The following is a 25,902-nucleotide window of genomic DNA, read 5'->3' as shown; positions in this document are numbered from 1 at the left end:
ACCGCAGGGTCAGGTGTTGAGGCCAGACAGGCCCAGGCCTAAGTAGACAGACAGAGCTGAGGAAAGGTCTCTAGCAGCCTTCCCCGAACTCCTCCAAAGCTGTTTACCTAACTCCCCATTCCCATAGAGATGGACCTGGTGGCCAGTCCCCAGCTCCTTGCCCATGGCTGCCACCTCCCTCTGTGAGAAGCCGGAAGTTGGGACCTTTGGCGGCTCAGCAGCACCCTCTACATTAAATATTTATCTTGGAGTCCAGGTCAGAGCCCTAGAGAATAGAAAAGCTCGCTGCTGGTGAGGGATATGGCCAGGATTCCTGGAATTGGAAGATCTTCAGCTTCGCCATGTTTGGAGAACAAGGAAGATAACGAAAGTGATGTGGCCCTTCTTATACCCAAGGACTCTGACAGGTGGGGAAATCTCGGGACAAGGGTAATTTATCCCTGAGGGAGGAAAAAGACTGGTGCTAAGGGGTGGGTGTGTATCCTGCCTTCAAGGAGTGTCCCACACACCGCAGCCACCTTCTAAGGGCACTGCTACCCACCCCATCCTCAGCAGGAGAGGCAGACATTATCAAAAGGGACCTCAAAGGTGATCTTGCTCAGCCCCTGCTCAGTACAATAGTTGCCTCTGTAAAATTACCTCACAAATGGCAGACCTGGAGCCCCATAATCATTTTTAAATCTTTCTTGGAAGCCTAGGATCTGCTTCTGCGACCTGTGCCTGGTGGTCCCTTTTCTGCCAGTGCTGCTGATCTGTGACCACGAAGCAGCAGGCAGACACTGGAAGCCCCTGGCTGCCTCTTTGTAGACCTCCCCCTCAGCCTTAGCATCCCCATATTATCTTGTTCCAGTGCTGCCAGTATAGCTCTTTACCCCAACTGGGAAAAGAGAGCTAACAGCAGTCAGGGAGGTAGGGGTTGAAATTGCTTCCTCTTTGCTCCATTCCCTTTCAAATTTTGGGCTGAATGCTGTACTTGAAAAACCGTCTGAAGTGCATGGTGGCCTTGGGTGCTAATTAGACACTCAGTAGGTATCTAATAGATACTATCATATTTCCCTAATTATTATTGATCACTCCCAACAGTATCTGAAGTAGATCAGTAGCTACTTGATGGTTGATTGGTTGAGATTTGGGGATCCCAGAGGTTAGCCAAAGGCTAGATGCACTCTAGACTTTATTTCCACTGTCAGTAAACAATCATGAAGCACCCTCATGTTTTTGTAACAGGCCCTGTACCCACATGCAAGCCTGGCGGGAAGGAGGGAAGAAGCCAGGGCCAGAGTGAACAAGGCGGGGCTCTGGGGACTCATGTCAGAGTAGCGGGAACAGCGGGAAGCAGGAAGATCAAAACAAATACGTGTATGGGAACATCAAGACCCTCCTAACCTCATCCCCGCCCAAGGGACCCCACCCTCATCCTCTTTAGGGGCGCGGCTTGCCCTGGGCCGCTGCCTGAAGCCGATTTCCTCCCAGTGCTTGCACGTGTGAGAATCCTCACATTTGCGAGTGCACGCATGCAAGTTTTCTTTGCCCACTCCAGGCGCGCGCTTATGCGTGCACAAACCTCCTCCCCAAGAGCTGGAGAGACAGCGGGGGCCTTGGCTCCTGGGCCACCCTGCCTGTGGGGCGCCTTTATCTCGGTCCCCTCCTGTCAGCCTTGCGGGCCCGTCTCCCTCCTCTCCCTGGCGGTGGAGGCGTATCAGCTGAAAGCTCCACCCGTCCCTGGGACTCAGCGTGTTCTCGTTAATCACTCCTGCCCTCTGTCCTGGCTCCGCCGCGCAACAGCTCGCTTCCCACACCCTGGAAATGTCGCTGGAAACTCTGAGTGGCCCTCCCGCCCCCTTCCCGACGCCAGCCCCGTGGTGGGGGCCAGGGGAGGCAGCTGGGAAACCGAGCGGGCTCCCCGGGGACCCTTGGTGGCCCCTCCCGGCGCCGCCTCCTTGCCGGCCCGGCCCCTTCTGCAAGGGCCGCCAGAGTCCCCGCGGCGCGCCCCGACGGAGGGCACTCGCACGCCCCGCTGGAGCGAGGGAGAGGAGCCGACCCCTTGCTCTGCCCCACCCCGGCCGACCCCGGTGCAGATCCGAGCCCCGAACTCCCCCGCCGCACCACTCGCACGGTCCTGCCTCCCTGAGCGCCCCCTCGGCCTCCTTCTTTCTTCTCGGGCGCCCAGCCTGGCCCGGCGTCCTGACCCGGTCACGAGGGCCGTGACGGCCCGCGCTTCTCCCTGCCCTCGCTCCCCAAGGGCCAGCCGCGGCTGCGCCAGGAAGGAGCTGGGCAGGGATGCTCCAACCCACCCAGGCGCCCTGAGGCCCTGCCACCTGCTCGCTGGGGAAGGTAGGTCCCAGGGAAGGAGAGGGGCGGGAAGGAGGCGAGGCCCCAGCTGGGAGTGATTCCAGCCTAACAGAAGGCACAAAGCCCCTCCCCCAGGGTCCCTGTCCCAAACTTGAAGTGGAAAGAGTTGTGAGCAGTTCCTCCACCTCTATCCAGAAAAGGCAAAAGTCTTGAAAACTTGTCCCTGCCCACGTGGACTTGTAGCTGGAAAGTACCTGGGGAAGCATAGGGCCAAGTCCCCAAGGTCAGGGACTCAGAGAAGGAGTCTGACCGGACTTCCAGCCTTTTGGTGCTGGCTGCGTGGGTGAGGGGGGCTGCCTGAATTCTGGGAGGACTCCAGAGTTTCCAACACCCTCTGTCCTTAGCTAGGCAGGGGACCAGTTCCCCCAGCATGCTCCACCTCCTAATGTCTCCTGGCTGGGATGCCAAGAGAAAAACTAGGACCACCTACCCCTGCATATTGCTGGGGTGTATCACATGGAGCAGATTTGGGGAAGGAGCACATTGGGGCACCAATGGGCAGACCCTGAGAACGGATATTGTTGGGAGAATCTCCTGCCCTGCTCCTCCTACAAGAGGGTACTTCTCTGAGCTGGAAGGGTGGGAAGGGACCCTAGAGGAGGAGGGCTCAGTCAGCTGATGGTCAGGACTGCTGATGCTGATCTGGCAACTTGGCTCCTGGCAGTCAGCAGGGCAGGGAGAGGTGGCTGCTAGGAACTAGCCTGCCCCAGGCCTCTGACCTTTTACTTTGCCTGCCTCACTTTTCTTATGAAGGGAGGCTGGGCAGCAGGAACTGGGGTGTGTCTGCATGTTTTGCTTTGGTAAGAATCCTAATTGGATCCAGCTGGTGAGCTGCCTCTCCCCCAGCCTCAGCCCTCCACTCCCCCAGTCAGGGCTTGGCATGAAGATCTATGTCCCCAGTTGGCCACTCTGATGTCAGAAGGAATCCCCATAAATGCAGACCGGAAATAGTCTGCTACCCACTCTTGTCACCCCCTCCACCCCAGACCTGAGCAGAAACTGGATACAGATGAGGAATCACAGCCCCCCTATTGTAGCTTCAATCCCCCCAGGGTCCCCACAATTCTTATGCTGCTCATATGACTGTCCGCTGCATACTCCCCCAACTGCTACTCAGTTCTCACCCCTCTAACCACAAACCCCATGAGGCTCACATGACCTCGGTGATCCCCCAAGAGCCATATCGTAGCACTGCATGTATATTCCACTGTGTACACACAGTGCAGGGCGCCTCCAGGCATCTGCCGCCCTGGTGAAAGCCCCCCCAGACCCCACAGGTGCGTACAAGCCTGATTCAGTCTAGTCCATAAGGCCGTGGAGGTTGGCTCCCTCCTGGCCTATCCAGCAGCAAAGGTGAGAGGGCCTACTCCACACCATGGAGCTCTTTGGGTACAAAAGCCCCCTCAGACAGCTCGACCCAGGATCTCCCTGTGTTCTCTTGAACCTGTCTCTGGGCTCCCTCCTTTTGTTTGTTTTTGCAGTGCTAGGGATAGAACCCAGGGCTTGACACCTGCTAGGCAAGTGCTCTGCCACTGAGCTACATCCCAGCCCCTCTTGCGTACCTCCATTTCCTGGGTGCCTGCAGCCCCCGTCCCCTGACCTCAGCTTTTCATGGCTAGTTGGGCACAGTTCTTTCAGGGAGGACCCTCCATGCAAAACATAGCCTGGAGGTGCAGGACAAAGGGGAGCATGTGTGTGTACAGAGGAGCACTCAGGGCCATGCACATCTTTGCCCTCACCCGCTGCTTCCCTCTCCACCCCACCAGCACTGGCACCTGAGCCCTGGTCTCCAGGGCTCCTGTGAAGGAGGCCAGAGGGAGCCATTCTCCCTGAGCTCAGGAGTGGTTCTGCTTCCTGGAAATGTTCCCCTGGGCCTTGGTAGGGATCAGGGCATTGCTGGCTACTTCCCAGTGGGCAGTGGGTGGCTGGCCTTGCTGTTGGTCAGGGCCTCTCCCCTGGCCTAGGCCCAAGTGACTCCTTGTGCTTGTGGGCAAGCAGATGCTGCACAGAGCCTGGAGGAGGCAGAGGAACTGAAACAAAGTCATGTGTGCCTCCCTCTCCAACAGCTGCCCCAGATCCCCTGTGCCTTCCCTCTGGGGAGCAGACTGGGCTGGCAAGGAGAGCCCCGGAGGGCCTAGCCAGCAGGCCCACAGCCCCACTCCTGGCCAGCCTTCCCTCCCACCCTCCTTGCCTGGGCCTCCCCCTCCCCCATCCCACCCGGAGCTCCTGCCCAGACCTAACAAGGGCCCATTGTGCTTCTGGGAGCCGGCACGGGCAGCCTGCAGGCGGGTGCCTGGAGTGGCCTGTTTCCTGGGTCCTTGAGCTCCCACCCAGCTGGCCCCAACCTCCTCCCATAGTTTGGCCTTTCTCCCCCACACCAGGGTCCGGCCAGGGGCCTATAGACAGTGCCTTTCCCTTTCTTCTCCCTTCTCTGCAGAGAACTTTCAGAGGAGCAGTCGGTACACACGGAGACATCCAGCCTTGACCTGAGCATGCAAGGCCCACCCTGCAACCTCCCTGCTGAGCTCAGCCTAGATGACTTCATCCCTGGCCACCTCCGGGCCCATGTAGGGTCATCCTCCCGGGGAACACGGGTGAGTGGGATGGCAAGGAAGCAGGTGCCTTGTGGGTCCAGTTATTAGGGACTGCAGGTCAGGCAGGGGAGCAGAGAATTGAAGGGGGAAGGGGGGGGTCTGAAGAGAGCTCTGGGGAGGCTGCATAGCTGCCCACAGAAAGGCAAGGCTGGTCCTTGGACCCTCTTTGTGGGGTGCAGGCTGTGCCCAAGTAGCCATCCTGCCCTTTCTCCTGTGGAACCTTCTGGGCCCTGAGCTGCAGCTCCTGGCCCCTCCTACAGGTGCCTGTGATCCGGAATGGTGGCTCCAACACCCTTAATTTCCAGTTCCATGACCCTGCGCCCAGGACTGTGTGCAATGGCTACATCCCACAGAGGAGAGAAGCTTCCGAGCTCTCAGGTGGGTCTGCACAGAAAAAGCTGCTCCAGCAGCCCTGTGTGGGAGGTGGGGGGTCTGAGCCCCTGGACCCTGCCATTTGGCACCACTGTGTCAAGAGACAGGGGCAGCAGAGGAGGATGGATGTCTCAAGATCATGAGGTACCCAGGGGCCCGCGGGCTCAGATCAGGGCCCTCCCTCTGCTGTGGTGGGGGAGCAGGCTGAGGTACCCCTTCCCTCCCACTCCTGCCTCGTGCCTGGGGAAGGGAATGTGCAGGTTCAAGGGTGCATCAGCAGGCCAGGGAATGGCTAGACTGGGCTGTTCAGGTCTCTACTCACAGAGCCCAGCAGGAGGTTGGAGAGGCTGTTTGAGAGCCTGTCACCTAGGTCCCAGGGTCCCCAAGATCCTGGGAACCTCTGGATGTAGGCCTGCCCTGAGGGAGGTGGCATCTTTGTTGAGCACTCTCTTGAGGGAGACATTGTAAAGCACTTCATTCGTTCAACAAGTAATCACTGGACACTTAGAGCAGCACAGAGCCAGGCAAACACATTTTACAAGCCTCATCTTATTTAATCCCTCCATATTCTGGCAAAGCTAGGTTCAGGAACCAAGGCAGAGCTGAGACTCTTACCCTTGCCTGTCTGGCCCTGAAGCCCTTAGCTGCTACACTGCCTACTTAGGGGCTAAAAATTCTGGGGAAATTGACACAGTACCATGACTAGGAAACAAGTTTCTGTCTTCGCTGTCCTTGGCTGTGTGTGCACAGCCTCACAAAGTAGATGTCACTGAATCCTTCCCACCGGTACCCTCCTTTTACGGAAGTGGAAACTGAGGTGCTAAGGGCCTGATTGATGTGCCTGAATTCACACAGCCAGTAGGTGGCAGAGCTGGGGTCTGAATTCAGGTCTGTTCCACCCCCCCCCCCAGCCCAGCCTCTTTTCTGCCACCCCCCCCACCAAGCCACCCCCAGCATTCTCTTGAGTAATGATTCCCAGCCCTCATTCTGTAGACTCTTAAGACAGCCCCAGGAAAGCAGGAGGGGTTGAGTGCGGACACATATTTCTCAAAACAAAATCCATTTTAATTCACTTTAAGAAGTAAACAAACAGAAGCCTGTGGTGCTGCCAGGGATCAAGAGCCTGAGTCATCCATTCAAACAAACAAGGAGCTGTTGAAACTTTGAACCCATAGGGATCAATGCTGTGAGGATCTAAGCGACAAACAAGGTCAGGTAGAGGCCCCAGCCTTTAGCTAATGCTCTCCTGCACATACCCCACAGACCCTGCATGGTATCAGACCTGGCCAGGCCCTGGCCCCTGGTCCTCTGAGAACTCGAAGGCCTCTCCACCACAGGATGCCCAGAACTGGTCAGCCACATGGACCAAGGACAACAAGCGGCGGGACAAGCGCTGGGTCAAGTACGAGGGAATCGGGCCTGTGGATGAGAGCGGCATGCCCATTGCCCCCCGATCTGTGAGTCAGGGCTGGGGGTCACGAACAGATGGGACCGACAAAGAGCTCTATTGTTTGGATAAATCAGAGATGGGCAATAAAGGCTGTACCCAGACCATTCCAGACTAAGCTGGGATCTAACCATGATGAGTTTCAGGGGATCATGAACCCCATAAAGTTACGGGCACCCTTGTGAGTCTGAGTTGTACAAGTGGGAAGGCCTCATAGCACAGCAAGCATTGAAGGACCTGAGGACCCCTTCAGCACTGCCACAGCCTCCCTCTTCCATCTGCCTCCATATCTTGAGGCAACATGCTTCTTCACCAGGAAGCTGGTGTTATCATACCCTTCCTGTCTCCCAGGGCTGTTTGGGAAATATCATCTCCCCCCTCTCCATTATCACTTTTATTTTTCATTACATAGAAACACATGTTTTTTTTCTAGAAGCATTAGAAATGTAGAAAAGCAAAAGGTAACGTGTAAATCACCCCAAATCCACAGTGTAGGGATCATGGTTGTATATACTGATGGAGGCCTGCATATGTGACATGCTCCTGAAGTTATTGCTCTGGAAAGACACCACAGAAGATTCCCTAGTCCACCCGCAGGGCCATCACCAGGGGCCAGAGAAAGGGCTCACCAAGGAAAACCTTTTGTGACTTGCTATAGGGGGGGTGGCTGAGCACAGAGGCCTGACTTTATATCTTCTGATCCCAGAGCGTTGACAGCCCCAGAGACTGGTATCGGAAAATGTTCCAGCAGATTCACCGGAAAATACCAGGTTAGACACCCTCTCCTGCCAGAGAATATTTTGGTATCCAAAGCCTTGGGAGGGAGGGAGAGAAAAAGAGACTTTCCTCCTCAGGGGATTTACTCCACCTATCTAACCCCAAGGCTTTAAAGTCAGTGGTCCTTAAGACAGACCAAAGAAGTGAATCTCCATGTCCCCTCCCTGGACTGGGGGCTAGCAGTGGCCTCCAGAGAACCCTCCAGCAGCCACTGATGTCCTCAGTGTCCTCTGAGGGTACCCGAAGGCAGTCCTTCCCTGAAATCCTTCTTTTGACTTTTCTGTAGGGCTGACATTCCAACATTAGTGGACATGAGGCCAACTCATCCAGTCAGTCCCTGACTGTGGAGCACTTAACTGTGTTGAGCACTAATCTAGGTGCTGAAGTTAAAAGGGAGACACACAATAAACAGGAACCTTCTAGACGGCATATGGCAGAACTGGCTAGGGAGAAAAATAAAGGCCACGGAAGTGACCAGTACAAAAAGGCTGTGACTTCACCCAGGATGGTCAGGGAAGGCCCCTGTGAACTGACCCTGGTGCAGAAAGCCCTGGGAATAAAGGAGGTCACCCAGCAGAGGGAACTCCAAAGACCTGGAAGGAAAAGCATGCGTGGCATGTTGGGGACCAGCAAGGAGCTCTTGGACCATAGTGGGGGGCCTTTGGTGGGACATGGAGCCAGAGAAGTCCTAGGTACTTTGGGCTTGTTATGAGAACTTTGGCTTTTACTGTGCAAGAGATCAGGAGCCAGAGAGAGGTTCTGAGCAGAAGAGTGATATGTTCTGACTGTGATGGCTGAAGAGGCTCTCTGAGGCTGCTGGGTGCAGAAGAGTTGTTGGGAGCAGGGGATCAGTTCCCTGGTTGGTAAGGCTGGGAAGGAAATGGCTGCCATGAAAGCCCTGCTTTAACGAGACCTAGACCAGGGCAGGAGCAGTGAGCCTGCTAGAATCCTTTGGGGATTCTGAATACAACCAGGGACCGTCATTGGACTATTTTTTTTTTTTATACCAGGGATTGAATCCAGGGGCACTTAATCACTGAACAACATCCCCCCCACTAAGTTCCTGAGGCTGGCTTTGAACTCACAATCTTCCTGACTCAGTCTCTTGAGCCACTGGGATTATAGGCCTGTGCCACTGGCCCAATCAGTCATTGGAATTTGTTGGTGGATTGAACACAACCTGAAAGAGAGGCATGAGAATGATTTAAAACTGAGCAGGCTGAGGGGCTGGGGATGTGGCTCAAGTGGTAGCGCGCTCGCCTGGCATGCGTGCGGCCCAGGTTCGATCCTCAGCACCACATACAAACAAATATGTTGTGACCGCCGATAACTAAATATTAAAATTCTAAAAAAAAAAAAAAACTGAGCAGGCTGAAAGAGATGCCGTTTATAGGAGCAGAGAGGACTCAAGGAGGAGCAAGTTTAAGAGGCATTCAATTTTACCATACTAGGGAATGAACCCAGAGACACTCTACTCTGAGCTGTATTCCCAGGCCCTTTATTGAGCAGGGCCTTTTTTTGGAGACAAGGTCTTGATAAGTTGCCCAGGCTGGTCTTAAACTTGTGATCCTCCTGCCTCAGCCTCCCAAGTAGCTGAGATTACAGGCGTGCACCACTGTGCCCGGCAGCATTCAGAATTGGTACATGTCACATCTGAGTGATATGGAGTAGGCAGTTGAGTAAAGACTGTAGTTTAGGGGAAAGGTAAAATGCAGGTAGAAATATCTGGGACTCACTGAAAAATGAGATTTTAATTTCAAGTTCCCCAGGTAATTCTAATGTGCAGCCAAGGTTCCGAGTCCCAGAATAGAGGGTAAAATGGTTATTCCTCAGTGGATGGGGGGGAGCTCAGTGGTAGAGCACCTGCCTTGCATGCATGAGACACTGGGTTCGATTCTCAGCACCACATAAATCAATAAAATAAAGGTATTGTGTCCATCTACAACTAAAAAATAAAAATTAAAAAAATGATTATTCCTCAGTATCCCATAAGGATTGGTTCCAGGACCCCCTGAAGATACTAAAATCCCCTCATGCTCAAGTCCCTTGAATGAATGAAGTGGCATAGTACCAGCCTGAACCTACTACTTAGGTGTGATTTGAATCGCTGCTAAAATGACATAGTGTTTGCCTATGACTTACCCTTCCTCCCATATACTTTTTCTTTTTTGGTACCAGGGATTGAACCACCCAGGGGGCACTTCACCATTGAGCCCCAGCCTCAGCCCCATCGGTGGGGGTCCTGGACAGGAGTGGTGGGGGCAGGAGTGGTGGGCTGAAGGCCTATTTAGAGAAGGGGCAGCCGGGAAGGTCGTGATCCTCAGCTAGTTAAGGTTTGCTGTGAAGAGAAGCAGAACAGTCAGCAGCCAGCGGAAGGTGGGCTCCTGAGAGGGGAACTTTGGTTTGCTGAGGGAAAGGTGGGCAGGCTGGTCAGTCGCTCTTCCAGGGCCTTCCCAGCCCCAGAAGAGTGAGTCTGGGCAAGGGGAAAGCAAAGCATTTAGAAGAGAGCGCAGAAAGCCAAGGGGAAATCCAACCTGACATGGCCAGGGTAGGTCTGCAGAGGTCAGGAGAGGGCGTGTGTGGGAACCCGGAGGGAGAAGCTGGACAGGACTGTTTGGGCCAGGCGGCTGCCTGCTCAGCTCGCCCAGGCCGTAAGCCTGCCAGAGGCATTTCAAGCCCTCCCAAGAGCTGCTCTCCTAATTCCTCCCCTCCCTGGGACATTCCACAGGCCCTGACTCAGCGCTCAGCCCTAGGCTAGAGGGAGGCTGGGAGTGGCCAGGGCGTCCCATCCCCACTTTCTGCCCTATCTGTGACCTGGTCCTTTTTGCTCCCCAGACCTGCAGCCTGACTGGACCTTCCAGGACCCACCCAAAGGTGAGGGAGTGAGGGCTCGCTCATCCACCCTGGCCGGCTGCCTGAAGCAGGGAAAGCAGCCCCAAGCTTGACTCCAGAGCTCCCCAGGTGGCTTCGGTCAACCTGAGAGGTTTTTGTACTTCATTCTGGGAAACTCCGAAGCCCCTGGGAGGTGTAGTGGTAATTGGGAATCTTAGCTTCCTTCCTCATCCTGGGAATCCTCACTCTGCCACACCCTGGCTGAGTTGGCTGCCTCCCTTTTCTCATCTGTACAATGGGGATACCACCTACCCCAGAGCTGTAAAACTCTTGGGGAAAAGTCCCACATTAAGTGGCCTCAAGAACCATCTCTGTCCCCTGTGAGCCAGCCACCCAGAAGCTAGGGAGGAAGTGGATGCTGGAGCTTCACAGGGTCACCCAACCCCAGCCCCTGCCTTTCTTCTTCCACCTTCAGTGATTTCCTCGTGGAACTCCTCTGCAAACCCCAAGCAGCCAGGGCCACCGCAAAGAACATCCTCCAGGCCAGGGGGCCCTGCAGCAGCTTCTGTCGGGTGAGCTGGGGGCAGAGGTTGCGTGGGCCTTAGCTTCCCTATAGGGACCAGTGCCCCCTCGTGGCCACGTCCAGCACAGCCTCAGAGCACGCAGGATGGGGTCAGCTCCTCAGCTGGGCTCTGTCCTGTCGCCATCCTGTCACTTTTTTCCATCCATCCAAGATAAAAGGGGAAAGGTGCCCGCCCAGGAATGGGCCTGGCATCCATTTCTGGTCAGGAACACCTGCCCTGTGTTCACGGTGGCCAGGAGGAACTCATCCCCTGCAAAAACCCATGGGTCATGTGTGCCCGGTGGGGTTTCCCAGGCACCCACAGATAGAGCTGTTGAGGGCAGCTTGGTCCTGGGGCCCTCCACTTTGAAGCCTGAGAAAAAGCAATCATTGTGGATGAACCCAGGTTCCCATCCACATGCAGCTGTGAGACACACTGCAGACAGCGGAGGGAGGAAATGCCTTCCTCTCTGCAGACTGCTCAGGCCCATGGGAACCTGGAGCTTTGCTCTCAGAGTTAAATCCAAGAGCTTCTTGTGCCTTTACATGGAGGGATCCTGCTCACTAGCATGGCCATGACCAGCCTGTGGCTCTTGAGCACCATCAATAGAGACTGAAGAGCTCCAGATTGGACCCAGAGTTGGGGTTGAAGCCAGTGCTCTGCTACTAGCCATGTGACCTTGGCCACTTACCCACTCTGAGCCTGGGTGTCTGTGTCTTATAAGCGGGGACCATTCAGTGAGGACGGAATGAGATCACATTGGCATCCTCATCACGACTGGCGCACAGCATGTCTACACAAACATTAGTAATATACAAGCTCAATTATGACTAGAGCTTCCTTTGATTAGCCACGACACATTCCATTCTCATGATCATTTTTGTTATTCCTAAAATCAGAATAGAATCATAATTATAGCCAAGAAATCCTGACCCTCTGGGCAGACATTCCATCATTTGATAAGCTTGATACAGTGCTTTTCCTTGGTACAAACTTTCAAACTAAAAACAGAGGCTGGGACATTAAAGCCAGCCAGGAAAGGACCCTTGGAGGGAAGACAGCAGGGTGCCTCAGTAGCTGGGGTGGTCACTGAATCTAACCAGTACCTCCATGGAACAGAAATAACTCGCCCAGACCTCCTGGAGGTTTTTCCTGGAATAGGATGCAGACTGTTCTCTTGGGATGTGTGTAAGTCCACTCAGCTGTGGCAGCAGGAAAGACCAGATTCATGGAAGCTGCACAGACATATACCAGGGCAAATGCAGGATACCTAAGGCCCACCGGAAAGCCCCAGCTGCCCTGCAGCAGAGGTTTATGTCTGGCCTTCTCCTGAGCACCTGGTATGAATTCCCTTACCCAATCACTCCCACTTCACAGGTGCTGCACCTGAGGCTCCATACAACTTACCAAAAGGTGATGGAGCTGGGATTTGCACTCAGAGCTTGCGCACTTGGCACTATTTAACACTGCTTCTGCAGTAAGGAAGAGGGGCAAGCAGAGACAGCAGAGGCCCCTTGGCGGGATGGGGCCGGAATAGAAAGAAGTGATGCTACACCTTCTCCCAGGGCTGTGTTCTCACTTGTGCCTCAGTTTCCCTAAAAGGAGACTGATGTTCTTCCCTTTCTTTAGGAGAAGCTGGGACCACTCTGAAGAGTTACCCAGAAGCACCTTCACCTATAATCCTGGAGAACTGCCCTCAGAGCTCCAGCCCCCACATCAGGTAGCTCATCCAGTATGCTCCCCTTCCACCCCGGCAGCATGGTCTGGCCAGGTCTCTCTGCTGAAATTCACAGCTTGAATCTTTAGGAGGGCGGATAGGTACAGGATAGGGCAGGGCCTGAGAGCCTGCTTTTGAGCCTGGGTAGAGCCCCAGTGCCCCTCTACTCAAGGTAATGGCTACCCACATCTGTGCAGGTGCCAAGAGAAAGACGCCGAGAGAAAGCAGAAAATGTCTGGACAGAAGATTCTTGGAACCAGTTTCTGCAGGAACTAGAGACTGGGCAGAAGGTGAGTATGGACCAGCTCCTCTGGGTGTGGATGCACCCCCCGGCTTGAGCATTTGGAAAGTGCATTCACCCCCTGACCTTCCCTTCCCACCCTTCAGCCCAAGAAACCGCTGGTGGATGACCCTGTTGACAAACCCTCCCAGCGCATCGAGGTAAGTGTTGCATCCGGCTGGAGAGAGATTCTGGGTCATATGGGCCCCAATGACCATGGGCAAAAGTCATGGACCAAAGGCCCAGACACTCTCTGCTCTCATACAGCACCCAGGACAGTGCCTGGTGTACAGTAGGTACTCAATTAACATGTGTGACCAAAACAAGAGCAGAGGAGGGAGTGTCCAGTATGGACTGGAGTTACCAGGAAGTATTCTTGGACACAGAACTGAGGGATTTTTTTTTGTTGTTGTTGTTTGTTTTGTTTTGTTTTTGTACAGTGTTTTATCACTGAGCTACATCTCCAGACAGTTTCTTATTAAGTTGTTTAGGGCCTAAGTTGCAGAGGCTGTCCTCAAACTTGTGATCCTCCTGCCTCAGCCTCCCAAGACACTGGGATTACAGGCATCCATCATGCCAAGCACTAAAACTCAGCTCTAAAAAGATCAAAGGGTGGTCTGGGGATGGGGCTCAGTGATAAAGTATTTATCTAGCTGGGTTAGGTCCTCAGTAGGGCCAAAGGGAGATCAGAGAGCTTGGCCAGGCCGAAAGAGAGCTGCTTAGGGGAGACATATATGCATATAAGCAGAGACTTGAAGTGGAAAGTATGGAGGAGGGGAATATGCATATGTGTGTGAATGCATGTGTAATTGGTCTACTAGAGTGGGCACTGAGGGGGAAGGCTGGATGGGTACAGTGAAGCCAGGCCATGGAAAGCCATAGAAAACGATGGCATGGACCTCACAGGCTCTTGACTAGAGACTTGACATGGCAAAATAAATAAATAAATAAAAATAAAAAAGGTAGGGAGGTGCCATCAGGAAGTACTACTATCTTAGCACCCTGGAGTGCAGGAGCAGAGGGGGCAGGAATGCCCTCCCATATACCCGGAGCCACACCCCTCCCAAGCCACAGCAGACACTGGCTGAGGCATGCCCTTGACCCAAGCACGGTGTGACCTGCCCTGCTGCTCCCATCTGACCTCTGAGCAGCCCCACTACACACACTCACGCACACTGTGCTGCCCTCCTCCCACCCCTCCCCCCACTGCCTAAGCCTTCCCCACCCCCAGGTCCTGCTGGAGAGAGAGCTAGCCAAGCTGAGCGCTGAGCTGGACAAGGACCTGCGGGCGATTGAGACCCGGCTGCCTGCGTCCCCCAAGGTACTGGCCTCCTGGGGTCCTCCTGGGGGATGCCATTGGCCACTGAGGCGGGGACTGGGTGGAGGACGGGCAGGCACTCTGGCTGCGGCCACCTTGGGCAACTTCAGCCTGTTGCTTATTCAGGGCGTTGACTTTCCAAGTGACCCCTAGGAACCCTTCCAGGCCCACTCCACGTCAGCTCGTCGTCTGGGACCCGGGTCCCCGCCCCACTCCGCCCCGTCCTAGCGCAGCCCCAGGGACCCCGACCCGTACGGGCCCTAGTTTCCCGGCCCGGCCTCCCTCTTCCGCCGCTCGCCGCCTCCTGCTCCTCGGCTCCCGCGCGCGGCCGACTCTAGGACCCCGCGTCCCGCCGCCCCTCCCCGCCCTCCTTCCCTCCCGAGCCACGAACTTTTCCGGAGGCGGCGGCCTCGGCTGCCTGAGCCCCGGGACCCCAGGCCCTGATCGCGCCCGTCTCCCCGCACAGAGCGCGCAGGCGCCCCGACGGGCCCCGGAGCAGCGGCCGCCGGTCGGGTGAGTGCGGAGACGCGGGCTGGAGGAGGGGTCCGTCCGGGCCGGGGCCGGGGCCGGGAACGGACGTGGCGCGGGCTGGGCGGCGGCGCGGGGGCGCTGGCCCGGCCCAGTGCGGGGGACGCGCGGACCCGGGGGAGTGCGCGGAGGAGGGGCCTGGAGAGTGGGAAAGTGGCCGGGAGGGACCGGAGCCGCCGCTCTCTGCAGGGGGCCGTCCTCCAGCGTCCCGAGGGCCACTTGCCCGACCCGGGGACTTGGGTGGCGGCGGTGGGACCCCCACTTCCCACGCACACTGTCGCCACCGGCCGTCTCCGGCCTCTCCCTGCCCAAGGCCTCACCCTTTCCCGGCCGTGGCTGCAAGGGAAGTAGGACATCCTGTTGAGAACCCGGGACCTGGGAGACGCCTTGGGAGGAGGTGGCCCGGGTGGGGGTGGCGGGAAGATTTGGGAGATCGGGGAAGTCTGGAGGGGAGTCCCAAACCGGTGCTCACTCCGTGTGTCCGTGTAGCCCGGCCTCAGCCTGGAACTTCAGCGCCCCGCATGCACCTTACCTGGGTCCCACCCAACCCCTGAGCCCCCACAGAATGGCGGATGGAGGAGGAAGCCCCTTTCTAGGTCGGAGAGATTTTGTCTACCCTTCCTCAGCCCGAGGTAAGGACCCCGCGGCCCCATTACCTAGATGTGCACCTACCAGATATGCAGGTAGGCAGGGAGATCACAGAGCCCCTTGCTTCTCTGTGTCCGTCCTGGGTGGAGGGAGCATAACCCATCCCAACTCAGACACCCCCCAGATATGACCTCCCCAAGTTGAGGTGGTGCTTCTCCACAGACCCTAGTGCCTCCCAACGAGGCTGCAGCCCAGCCAGAAAGGAAGAGAAGAAGGTAAGGAGGGTGCATCAGGGTCAGGGTGCAGGAGGAGGTGCATGGAGCAGGTTTCCTGCCTGACTGAGGTAGCCCACTCTGTTCTCTTCCCCTGCCCAGAGAAAGGCTGCCCGGCTCAAGTTTGACTTCCAGGCACAGTCCCCCAAGTAAGTGGCTTTTTCTCAACCTTTTCCCTTCCACTTTGGGTAGTTTCTGCACTATTGGGTGGGAGACAGGGCTTCAGTATGCATCTCCAGAGGGTGGAGGGGACCTGGGGTACTCTGCAGGGTCTGAGGAAAAGGAGGCCCAGCTTGCTGTGACATTTCTACTCTGGCCTGCAGGGAGCTGACTCTGCAGAAGGGTGACATTGTCTATATCCATAAGGAGGTGGACAAGAACTGGCTGGAGGGAGAACACCATGGCAGACTGGGTATCTTCCCTGCTAATTATGTGGAGGTGAGTGGGAGGAACAGGTGCAAGTAGGAGCCAGGCTGGGAGGGCCCAGGGCTGGGAAAAACTTGGAGTGCAGATACCTGGTTTCCTAATGTGTAAAACTGTGAGGGGCACAAATACCCCACCACCACCACCAGCCTGGCTGGATGCTCTGCGATCACCCAGGAAAGGTTTGCTAAATGAGGGTGGAGCCAGCCCAGGGGAGACCAAGTAGTCCGGCTACTCAACCAGAAGCCACAGCCCTATCAGTGTCTTGGACTTCCACCATTCAGAATCCCTCTCCTAATTGCAACCAGCAAGAGTTGGAAGTGTGTGGCCATTTATGAGCTATATATAAATGCATTACCTCTTTCAGATATATTACCTCCTTTGTTCCTCACTGCCTGGGGAGTGACAGATAATCCCCATTTTACTGATAGGGCTCAGCGACAAATTACAAAGTAGAAGATTAGAATCTGAATGTGATCTTTCCATTCCAGGGACAGGTCTTACTAGAGGCCTATAAGTTATCTTTGGTATTTGTGTCTTTTGAGGAATGTCAAGTTATTGGCATAAAGTTGTTCATATTATTCCCTTAGTATCTTTTTTTTTTTTTTTTATGAACACAGGGTGCTTAACCACTGAGCCACATCCCCAACCCTTTTAGCTTTCCCTTTTAGCTTTTTGAGACAGGGTCTCGCTAAGTTGCTTAGGGCTTTGATAAATTGCTGAACTTGGCTTTGAACTACAATCCTCCTGCCTCAGCCTCCCAAGCTGCTGGGATTACAGGTGTGTGCCACTGCACCAAGCCTTTAGTATCCTCTTAATGTCTGTAGTGATGACCTCCCTCTAATGACCAATATTGACAATTTATGTTTTCTTCTGGTTAGAGATTTATTTATTTTTATTTTCTTTTAAAAATATTTTTAGTTGTAGATGGACGCAGTACCCTTACTTTATTTTTTAATTTTTATGTGGTGCTGTGGATTGAACCCAGTGCCTCATGTGTGAGGCAAGCATTCCACCCCTGAGCTTCAGTTCCAGCCTTTTATTTATTTTCTTGATCCTTTCAAAGAACTTATTTCATTAATTTTTCTCTAGTGGTTTTGTTTCTAATTTTATTGATTTATGCTTTTTTATTATTTTTTCACTTTTCTTTTTTTTTCTTTTTGCTCCTGGGAATTAAACTCAGGGCTGCTTAACCACTGAGCCACATCCCTAGCCCTTTTAAAAATATTTTATTAGAGACATGGTCTCGCTGAGTTGATAAGTACTTCTCTAAGTTGCTGACACTGATTTTGAATTTGTGATTCTCCTGCCTCAGCCTCTCGAACCACTGAGGTTACAGGCCTGTGTCACCACGCCCGTCTATTTCTGTCTTTTTACTTATTTTAATAACAAGGTTTAATTTGCTCTAACCTTTGTGATTTCTTAGTTTATGTTGTTGATTTGAAACTTTTCCTCATATGAATATTTGATGTTATAACTTTTCCTTTAAATACTGCTTTAGCTGCATCTGACCATTTAAATTTTTTTTTCAACTTGAACTATTTTATCATTTCCTTTGTGACTTCCTCTTTGACTCATGGGTTGGATTGTTATTTCATTCAGGTTCTTGATTTGATAGCCATCATAAGGCATCCCCTACCTACAGGTTAACTTCTCTGATCCTGAAATTTCACAAGTGTATACAATATTCCATCCCCCTAATTATTTATGTCTTGGTGTAAAATTGTTGATTAGCTTCTTGATTTTTTTTTCCAGTATTGGGGATTGAACCCAGGGGCACTCTTACTACTGACCTACAATTCTAGCTCTTCTTATTTTATTTTGAGACAGGGTCTCTATAAGTTGCTGAGGCTGGCCTCAAACTTGTGATCCTCCTGCCTCAGCCTCCCAGGTCATTAGGATCATAGGTTGCACCACCATGCCCAGATGGCTTCTTGACTTTTATGAGTAGGGTGAAGCAAAGGCCGCATGGGGATTCTGGGCACCTGATGGGATAGAAAGGGAGGGGGAACCGAGATACTTGAACCAAGGGACACCTGGTTCCCAGTAGTGGTAAAAAGTTAAATCCTCAGTTTTCAAAGAGGTTGCCATCTGTTCCCTACAACTCCAAACACTCCATTTCCTTCTGCGGTCCAGCCTCGCTTTCCAACTGGCCCATCTTCCACCTGGCACTTGTCATACCCCCTCCACTAACGGCTCCTCCACAGACCTCTGTTGGAAATTCTTCCGGGAAGCCTTCTTGGACTAACCCCCTCACCGCTTGGCTGGCTCACCCTGGCCACCCCTGGGGCTTCTGTCTGGGGTCAGTGTCCACAGCCAATGTCTTCTCTCTGTCCAGGGCAGCTCTTGCGCATCACCACCTTCTCTTTGGTGCCTCGCCCTCCCACAGCCCCAGGGGTACACCCAGTAGATGCCGGGCCAGATCTTTCTCATTACCTTTCTTTCCACAGGTGCTGCCTGCAGATGAGATCCCCAAGCCCATCAAACCCCCCACCTACCAGGTGGTGGAGTACGGAGAAGCTGTGGCCCAGTACAACTTCAAGGGAGACCTGGAGGTGGAGCTATCCTTCCGCAAGGTGGGACCAAGAGGGAAGAAGTGGGGTGGGGTGGGGTGGGGACAGATGAAGACAGATAAACTCTTTTTTCCCCCAATGCTGGAGATTGAACCCAGGGTCTCATGCATGCTAAGCAAGCCCTGTACCACTGAACCACATCTCCAGCCCAAACCCTAAAAGGTTTTATTTAGTCAGGCACACCCATCTGCACCCCGTATTTCATGTTTTTCCAAAATTCTTAGAATTTTGTTCCCCTTAATTTAATCCATTTTTAAAAGATTGTTATAAACTTCTAGAAGTGTGTTTTTCAACTGCATGTTGATAGATGACGAGGATCAGAATCTGCACTTTCTTCTTTCTGTACTGGGGAAGAACGTTCAACCACTGAATCATATTTCTGGCCCTTGGTATTTTCTCTTTTGAGACGGGTCTCCCCAGGTTGCTGAGGCAGCCTGGAACTTGCCGTCCCCCTGCCTCAGCCTCTAGAGTAGCTGAGATTATAGGCTCCTGTCACCAGGCCTGGCTATAATCTGCATTTTTAAAGGAATAGATAGAAATATTAGACTGCATTGTGTGGAGAAAGAAAGGGTATGTTCCCAACTGTAGGCAGCTGTGGGTGTGAATAAAAAGACATTTTAAAAATATATATGTTTTAGTTGTAGGTGGACACAATACCCCTATTTATCTTTATGTGGAGCTGAGGATCGAATCCAGGGCCTCACACGTGCTCAGCCAGGGTTCTACCACTAAGCCATAACTGTAGCCCCTAAAAAGACATTTTAAAATGTGGACTGTAGTTTAAAAAAAAAGTCTGAAAAATGCTGTCCTGGAAAGCAAGGCCTGGTCTCCCTTTGGATGGTATTTGTGGGGGGCAGAGGCCATCAGTGCCTGTAGTCAGTGCCACCCAGCCAGCCAGCCCCAGGCACAGAGAGGAAAGGAGGGGCCGCATGGGGAGGGGAGGGGACAGAGGGTAGGTAAGCTGAGGGCTGGGGCCCATCCTCCCTGGGGACAGCCCACCGCCTGGGGGCTGGAGGAAACCACCTGCTCTGAGGGGGTTGTTTTCTGATGCACTCATGACAGGATTACCCAGAGGGTGAGGCAGGGACAGGACTGAGCCGTGGCAGTGGTGGCTAACACCTGTCCAGTGCTTCTTGTAAGTGTTCTTGCATCTCACAGCAGCAGCATGTTTACCCCACTGAACACACGAGGAGTTGAGGCTCAGAGAGGCAAATCGGCTTGCCCAGGGCCACACAGCTTGGCAGAGCCAGGTTTGCATCTGTGTAATCGGTCACAGGCTCCCCTGTGATTGGAGCTCTAGGAGGGGACAGTGCTCTGAGCTCAGTGTGTGGAGGGGGGACACTTAAGCCAGATGTGCTTCCCAAGGAGGCAGGCCCTGACTGGAGCCCAGTGCTGCCCGATGGAGGAAGAGCTTGGACTTCCGCTTGCTCCCCCGGGGGGTGTGGGTTTGGCTCCCGTTCTGTTCTATCTGTGGGATCTCGGATGACCTGCTGACCCCCTCCAGTCTGGTCTGTGCTGTGTGCCAGGTGTTAGTCTTGAATGATGTGGCTCAGGTAAGCATCCTCGGGTGCGTGTCAGGTGGACCCTGGGGACACTGACTCCTCCCTGCCCCCCAGGGGGAGCGCATCTGCCTGATCCGCAAGGTGAACGAGAACTGGTACGAGGGGCGCATCTCGGGCACCGGGCGCCAGGGCATCTTCCCTGCCAGCTACGTGCAGGTGTCCCGCGAGCCCCGGCTCCGGGTCTGTGAAGACAGCTCCCAGCTCCCTGCATCTCCCCGCCTGACCACCACTGCCCATCTGGCCCGGCACCCCACCTCTCCCTCCGTACCGTGCAGCCCAGCTGACCCCACCGACTGGGGGGGCCGGACCTCCCCCCGCCGCACCGGCTTCTCCTTCCCCATCCAGGAGTCCAGACCCCAGACCCAGGTGAGGTGGCCTGTCCCCCACCCTGTCCCCCATCTGACACTGGGGGTGAGGCAGCTGGGCCAAACCGAGCATTGCAGCCCCACCCCGACCTTGGGAACTCCAGGCCCCTTAAGTTAATGGTGGCCAGTGAGCTCCAGCCCAGGAAAACGAGGGCAACCAGCCAGTTCTAGGTAGGTCCCCCAAAGCCACCCACTGTGTCACACCAGACCACTCTGTCCTGATGCCAGTGTTCATCTCTGGGAAGGAGGTGCAGGGAGTCAGGGCTCTGTCATTTGCCTGCTGTGTGACCTGGGCAGGTGACTTGTGCTCTGTGGGTTTGGGTTTTCCCCCTGTGAAGTGGGGTAATGATCCCACTGTGGTGGGTGGTCGGGGAGATGTGGGCTGAGGTTTCTCTTAGCTGAAGGGCAAGACAGCTCCACTCCTGAGCTGGCATGCTCCTGGCTGTGCTGGCTCCCATGTGCATCCACTCGCCAGGGGCTGAGCACACATAACGAGCAGGGACTCTGCCTAGGTCCCAGCTTTGTCCATGCTGGCACCTGAAAATCCAGTCACTGACCCCACCTGGACCAGGGGACTTGGGGGATAACGTGAGGCAGTGTGGACGATGCTCAACAGGGAGGCGGGCCTCCCATTTCTCTTCCCTCATTCTTCCTCTCTGGAACCCTTCTTTCCTCCTGTGGATCCCCAGAATCTCAGCACCTCTGGGCCATCCCTGTCCCACTCTCGAGGGTCCAGCCGTCCCCTGGACATGGGAGCCTCCTCCCCCAACACCATGCAGATACACTGGACGCCGTGAGTACCGTCTGAGGGCTCTTGGCCAGGGGTGGGGATCAGTGCCGAGCACACTGACCCATACCTCACCCTTCCCCACCCTTGGGAAACTTGTACTAGGGGGGGCTTGTCCTTGCAGAGCTTATAGGTGATTTGGGGGCAAGACAGGAGAGCGTGCGGGGCCTTGGGAAACTCGGGAAGTGGCAACTCCTGGTAGAACCGCCCACCTGGTGTGGGACAAAGGGGTGAAGTCTCTGGCTGCCATAGTGATGTCTCCTGCAGGTACCGGGCCATGTACCAGTACAGGCCTCAGAACGAGGATGAGCTGGAGCTTCGTGAGGGGGACCGAGTGGATGTCATGCAGCAGTGTGATGATGGCTGGTTTGTGGGTATGTGGGTCTGGGGAATGGGCTGGGGGCTGGCCCCAAAAGGTGTCTCGGGGTCCCCAGGGGCATTTGTGGGCTGTTGCTGCCTGTCCACGCTGGTTCAGCAAAGATGCTTGGCCTGAGCGCCTCCACTCAGCATCTGACCTGACTCCGGAGCTTTCCCAAAGCCAGTGTTCTTTGAGCTGCCTTCCTGGTGCCCTGAGGAGGGATGAGGCTCAAAGGAAACTGGTCCCAGTGCAGGACCGTCGACAGGCCACTGTCTGCTCAGGGCAGGTGTCTGCCCCAGCCCCTGCTCCTTCTCACGGCACGCAGACTCCTGGGGAGGGCTGGTGGTGGGGACCAGGTCTCACACAGGGGCATATTCTCCACCTCCCTGCCCCAGCCTGCTCCTCCAGCCTCAGGAGAGGAGGGAGTAACTGTCCCAGGGCAGTTCAGGCAGAGGATAATATAAGAAACCTCAGTTGGCTCTGGCCTGGTTCAAAGTGACCTGCCCCCCAGGCCTCACCTGGCCTGCTTCCCAATAGTGGACAGGTTCTGTCCAGGCCTCAGCTTCAAAGTATGGGCCAAGTAGAGTGAAGAGCCAGAATCACCCCCCACCCCCTGCAATAAATGGGCTCTGGAGCCAAAGGGTTAGGGGACAACGGGGGGGGGGGGGTATGGGTGTAGTCCCTTGACCAGGCAGGCTGCGCTTTCTGATCTGAATCCCAATACCTCAGTGCTGACCAAGCTTCTGACACCCAGGATTATTAAGCACTAACCTGTTAGGAGTCCTTCTCTGCTGAGAGGTGGCTTGAGCACATTCTCATTTTACTGTCTACACTTCTGCTTCTGAGTTATTTTTTTAAACACGACTAACAAGATTTTACACGTTTCTATAGTCAAGAAGAAAAAACAGCGCTCTTGTGGTGTAAGCCACAGTGCTCCAGAGGAATGGCTTGCACCTGCTCTGTCTGTGTGGCAGCCACTAGCCACGTGTAGCCGCTTGGGTTTAAATTAGTTGAAATGAAAGAAAATAAAAAAGTTCTTGAGTGGCACCTGCACATTTTACGTGCTTATTGCCACCTGCAGCTGTGGTCATGTTTGGACAGTGCAGGCCAGGGAGGTGTCCTGGAGGACAGGGGCCTGGATGGGCAGGGGACTGACTTAGGGAGGCTGATGGGAAAACAAGGCACTCTGGGTGGAGCAAGAGCTCAGGAGGCAGGAAGTCCAGATGGCAACCTGGAAGGGAGTCCACCCAAGTTCTGGTTTCACTTCTTTCTGTACTCCTGTGTTTCTAGCATCCCACTTTCACCCCAGAACACAGGATTCCTTGAGACTGAAGCAGATGAGAGACCTAGATGACAGTCCCAACTCTATTCCTAAACAGCCAAGTGGTTTGGGGGAAATTATTCCCTGGACCTTCTCTTGGGCCCTACCTGCCCATCTCTGAAACGCGGGTGCCATACTAAACCAGAGCGTTTCCTCCCAATATAAGTTCTGTGATTCATCCTGCGGCTTCCCGGAAGAACGGTGGAGTATGCAGTGCTCTGTGCAAAGCTGTGCACGTTTGTTAATTGCTCTGATTCTTTGATTATGGAATTTAGGGAGTGTAGTTTTGCCCGCCTAAGCTTCTGCCACTAGGGGGCAGGAATGAGGAAGGCAAACCAATTCCACGCCTCCCTGGGACTCTCCCTGCAGTTCTGGGCCCTGCCAGCAGGGGACCCGTCCCTCACCCCTACATTTGCTGTTACATGAAGGAGCCTGGGGGATGCTCTTTCTGTCTTTCCTCTTTCAGGTGTCTCCCGGAGGACCCAGAAATTTGGGACATTCCCTGGAAATTATGTAGCCCCGGTGTGAGTGGTCTCCATGGCAACTTGGAGCCAGCCAGGATGGGGTGGGGAGCAGTAGCACTTACAGGAGGGAGTAGGGTCCCCACATCATCCTCCTCCAGACCTGCTCTCCCAGCATCTGCAGAGACCCCCGCAGCCTTCCCTTGGAGCCCCTTCAAAGCCCCATGGACTGATTCCCACCCACAACTCACAGGCATTCCTCTGAAAGCCCCTTCACCCCCACCCCCGCTCCCCAAATACAGAGGTCTGCTTTGAAGTGGAGACTGTTTCCAGGCCTTATTAAGACCAGACTCCTAGCCTCCCACCCCCACCCGCCATTGCCTTTCCTCTAACAGGGACCGGCTCCGGGCTTCACCCCCGTGGGGTTCCTCTAACAAGGATCAGCCTCCTAACCTGATGCAGACCAAAGGCCTCCAGCGCCTGCAGGACTTCCTCCCCTTTCTCACCAGCTAGCCTGCTGCCCCTTTGCCTTCTGGCCTCCAGCTGGGCCTGGGAGCGAGGTGGGGGACAGATGCAGCCCCTTCTTAGCCTTCAAGCACTAGCGAGAGGCCTGTCGCCTCAAGGCCTCTGCTTCCCAGAGGCTGCCGAGGTCTGGGCCTGGGTTCTGCACATCCTCCTGTGGCCACGGTGTCCAGCACCACTGGCCTCTCCCAGACAATCCACAGGGAGACTTTGCTGCGCTCTTGCCTCCCAGCTCTCCTCCATGTTCAAAGTCCCTCTGGAAGATGATGTAAAATAAATCTGGATACCAGGGCCCTTGTCTCTTGAGTCTTTTTCCTCTGGGGTGGGAGAGGCCTCCTGCTTGGGATTGTGTGGATTCCTTCTGCAGTGGGCTGTGCAGATAGGTGTGCACGAGTTCTCAGCCCTCAGGGTGTGGGGGATGGGCAGCCCCCAGGACTGGGCAGCTGATTGACAAGAAGTGCTGAGAACCAACGTCACAGGGGCCAGGATGAGGTCTGTGGAAGTCGCCAGAGCCGGGAACTGAATGTGGCCTTGTTTGTAGACTGTTTTGATTCTGGAATGGCCACTGTGGGGTTGCTGGACTAGATGACATTCTAACTGTTCTGCTAATGTTTTCCTTCTGTGCACTCCATTTCCACACTGATGCCCTTGTGTGTTTATTCTTTGGGCTCAAGTTTTTGAGCAGTTGGTTTCAGGAAGCTGGGAGTGGTGGGGCACAGCCAGGCAAAGCAACTCTTTTTGTCCTCAGTTTTAGAGTCCTGAGGCTGGGTGGCTCCTGGGGACCATCAATGATGGCACAGCCCTGGTCTAACTGCTCCTCCAAAAAAGGAAAGCTCCATTCTTGGGCTGCTGCTGAGAGTGGATCAGGGAGTGCTGTAAGCATAATAGCTGGCAGGTCATGATTCCTTTTTTATATGTATTTTTTTAGTTGTCGGTGGAGCTTTTTTATTTTATTTTTATGTGGTGCTAAGGATGAAACCCAGTGCCTCACACATGCTAGGCAAGTGCTCTGCCACTGAGCCCCAGCCCCAGCCCTCATGCTTCCTTTTTACAGGAAAGACTGAGGCTCTGAGATATTCAGGTGTCTGGGGCAAATCAGTCTTAAATGCTGGCACAATTGATATAATGCCCAGGTAATGCTTTTCCAGAGGTTCTGAGGTGGGTCACCCAGGAATTCAGGGACTGCCTTGGGGTGGCCCAGGTTTAGGCTGCTTTTATGTTCTGGTCTGTCATTTAAGATGCCCCCACCCCAGGGTGGGGAAAGCTGGTGGCTGAAGTGAAGGGTGGAGATGCCTGGTTTTGTCAGGACAGAGGGGAGGGCCTGGGCCCACAGGGCAGTGGCCTGGCCCTGCAGGTTACTTAAGCCTGGGTGGGGCAGCTTGCTCTCCATCCATTTCCTCCACCCAGCACTTACCTCCACCTGGCTCCAAGTTGGCAGTTCCTGTCCTTGATTAGAAGTGACCACTCTTTAGGAACCTGCTAGTCTGTGTTGGATCCCCCATCCTGGCTCTATTTACGTTCCCTGAAGCCCTCATGAAACATCATAGGGTTGAGATTCCTTTTCCCTTAGGAGCCAAATCCATACCCTTGCTTTTTTGTATGGGATCCTGGAAACTTCCAGGCAGCAAAGGAACCCTCTACTCCCCTCCCCGCAGGCTGCCACCACTCTAGTCTGTAAGATAGTCACTTTTGTGGCTGGCATGAGGGCGTAGGTGAAGGGAGGGTCAGAGATTTCTGGGGATGGTTTACTCCATCAGGTGATGAGAGTGACTTGTACCCGGGGCAGAGGGTCACTTAGAGCAGGACAGGTCTCTTCTGTGTCACAGTCATGACCCAGGTCAGCTGACTTGTCCTTGTGGTGGGTTTTGTGAATGCACAACTCCTAGAGCA

At 54.5% G+C, this 25,902-nt stretch overlaps 1 protein-coding gene across 5 annotated transcripts; it reads left to right on the top strand.

The window, feature by feature from the left end:
• Nucleotides 1-285: 285 nt before the first annotated feature.
• Sorbs3 (sorbin and SH3 domain containing 3) lies at nucleotides 286-24,303 on the top strand. 5 transcript variants are annotated; one of them, XM_021729108.3, is made up of 21 exons: nucleotides 286-407; nucleotides 4,790-4,946; nucleotides 5,252-5,324; nucleotides 6,582-6,775; nucleotides 7,472-7,535; nucleotides 10,378-10,416; nucleotides 10,850-10,946; nucleotides 12,567-12,657; nucleotides 12,852-12,944; nucleotides 13,042-13,095; nucleotides 14,166-14,255; nucleotides 14,719-14,765; nucleotides 15,270-15,463; nucleotides 15,591-15,643; nucleotides 15,743-15,789; nucleotides 15,964-16,078; nucleotides 18,514-18,639; nucleotides 20,253-20,564; nucleotides 21,253-21,356; nucleotides 21,618-21,724; nucleotides 23,496-24,303. In XM_021729108.3, the coding sequence occupies exons 1-21, from the start codon at nucleotides 301-303 to the stop codon at nucleotides 23,555-23,557; spliced, it is 2,226 nt and encodes a 741-aa protein (XP_021584783.1). In that variant the 5' UTR covers nucleotides 286-300; the 3' UTR covers nucleotides 23,558-24,303. The 5 variants fall into 5 exon arrangements, with proteins under 5 accessions (XP_021584783.1, XP_021584784.1, XP_077887022.1 ...); XM_021729109.3 differs by having other exon boundaries at nucleotides 5,207-5,324; nucleotides 15,270-15,412; XM_078030896.1 differs by having other exon boundaries at nucleotides 5,207-5,324; nucleotides 23,886-24,303.
• Nucleotides 24,304-25,902: the final 1,599 nt, after the last annotated feature.

The sequence above is a fragment of the Ictidomys tridecemlineatus genome, chromosome 14 (assembly GCF_052094955.1).
Source record: "Ictidomys tridecemlineatus isolate mIctTri1 chromosome 14, mIctTri1.hap1, whole genome shotgun sequence".
Classification (NCBI taxonomy): Eukaryota; Metazoa; Chordata; class Mammalia; order Rodentia; family Sciuridae; genus Ictidomys; species Ictidomys tridecemlineatus.
Note: the sequence above shows the minus strand (reverse complement) of the source record. Positions and strands in the feature narration are given on the sequence as shown.

What these genes read in the sequence shown, in the direction of transcription:
- Sorbs3 (XM_078030896.1), top strand. Translation starts at nt 301, where the DNA reads ATGGCCAGGATTCCTGGAATTGGAAGATCTTCAGCTTCGCCATGTTTG. An exon ending in ATGCAGATACACTGGACGCC is followed by an intron (nt 21,357 to 21,617) that starts GTGAGTACCGTC and finishes TGTCTCCTGCAG; the next exon opens with GTACCGGGCCATGTACCAGT. An exon ending in TGATGATGGCTGGTTTGTGG is followed by an intron (nt 21,725 to 23,885) that starts GTATGTGGGTCT and finishes TTCCTCTAACAG; the next exon opens with GGACCGGCTCCGGGCTTCAC.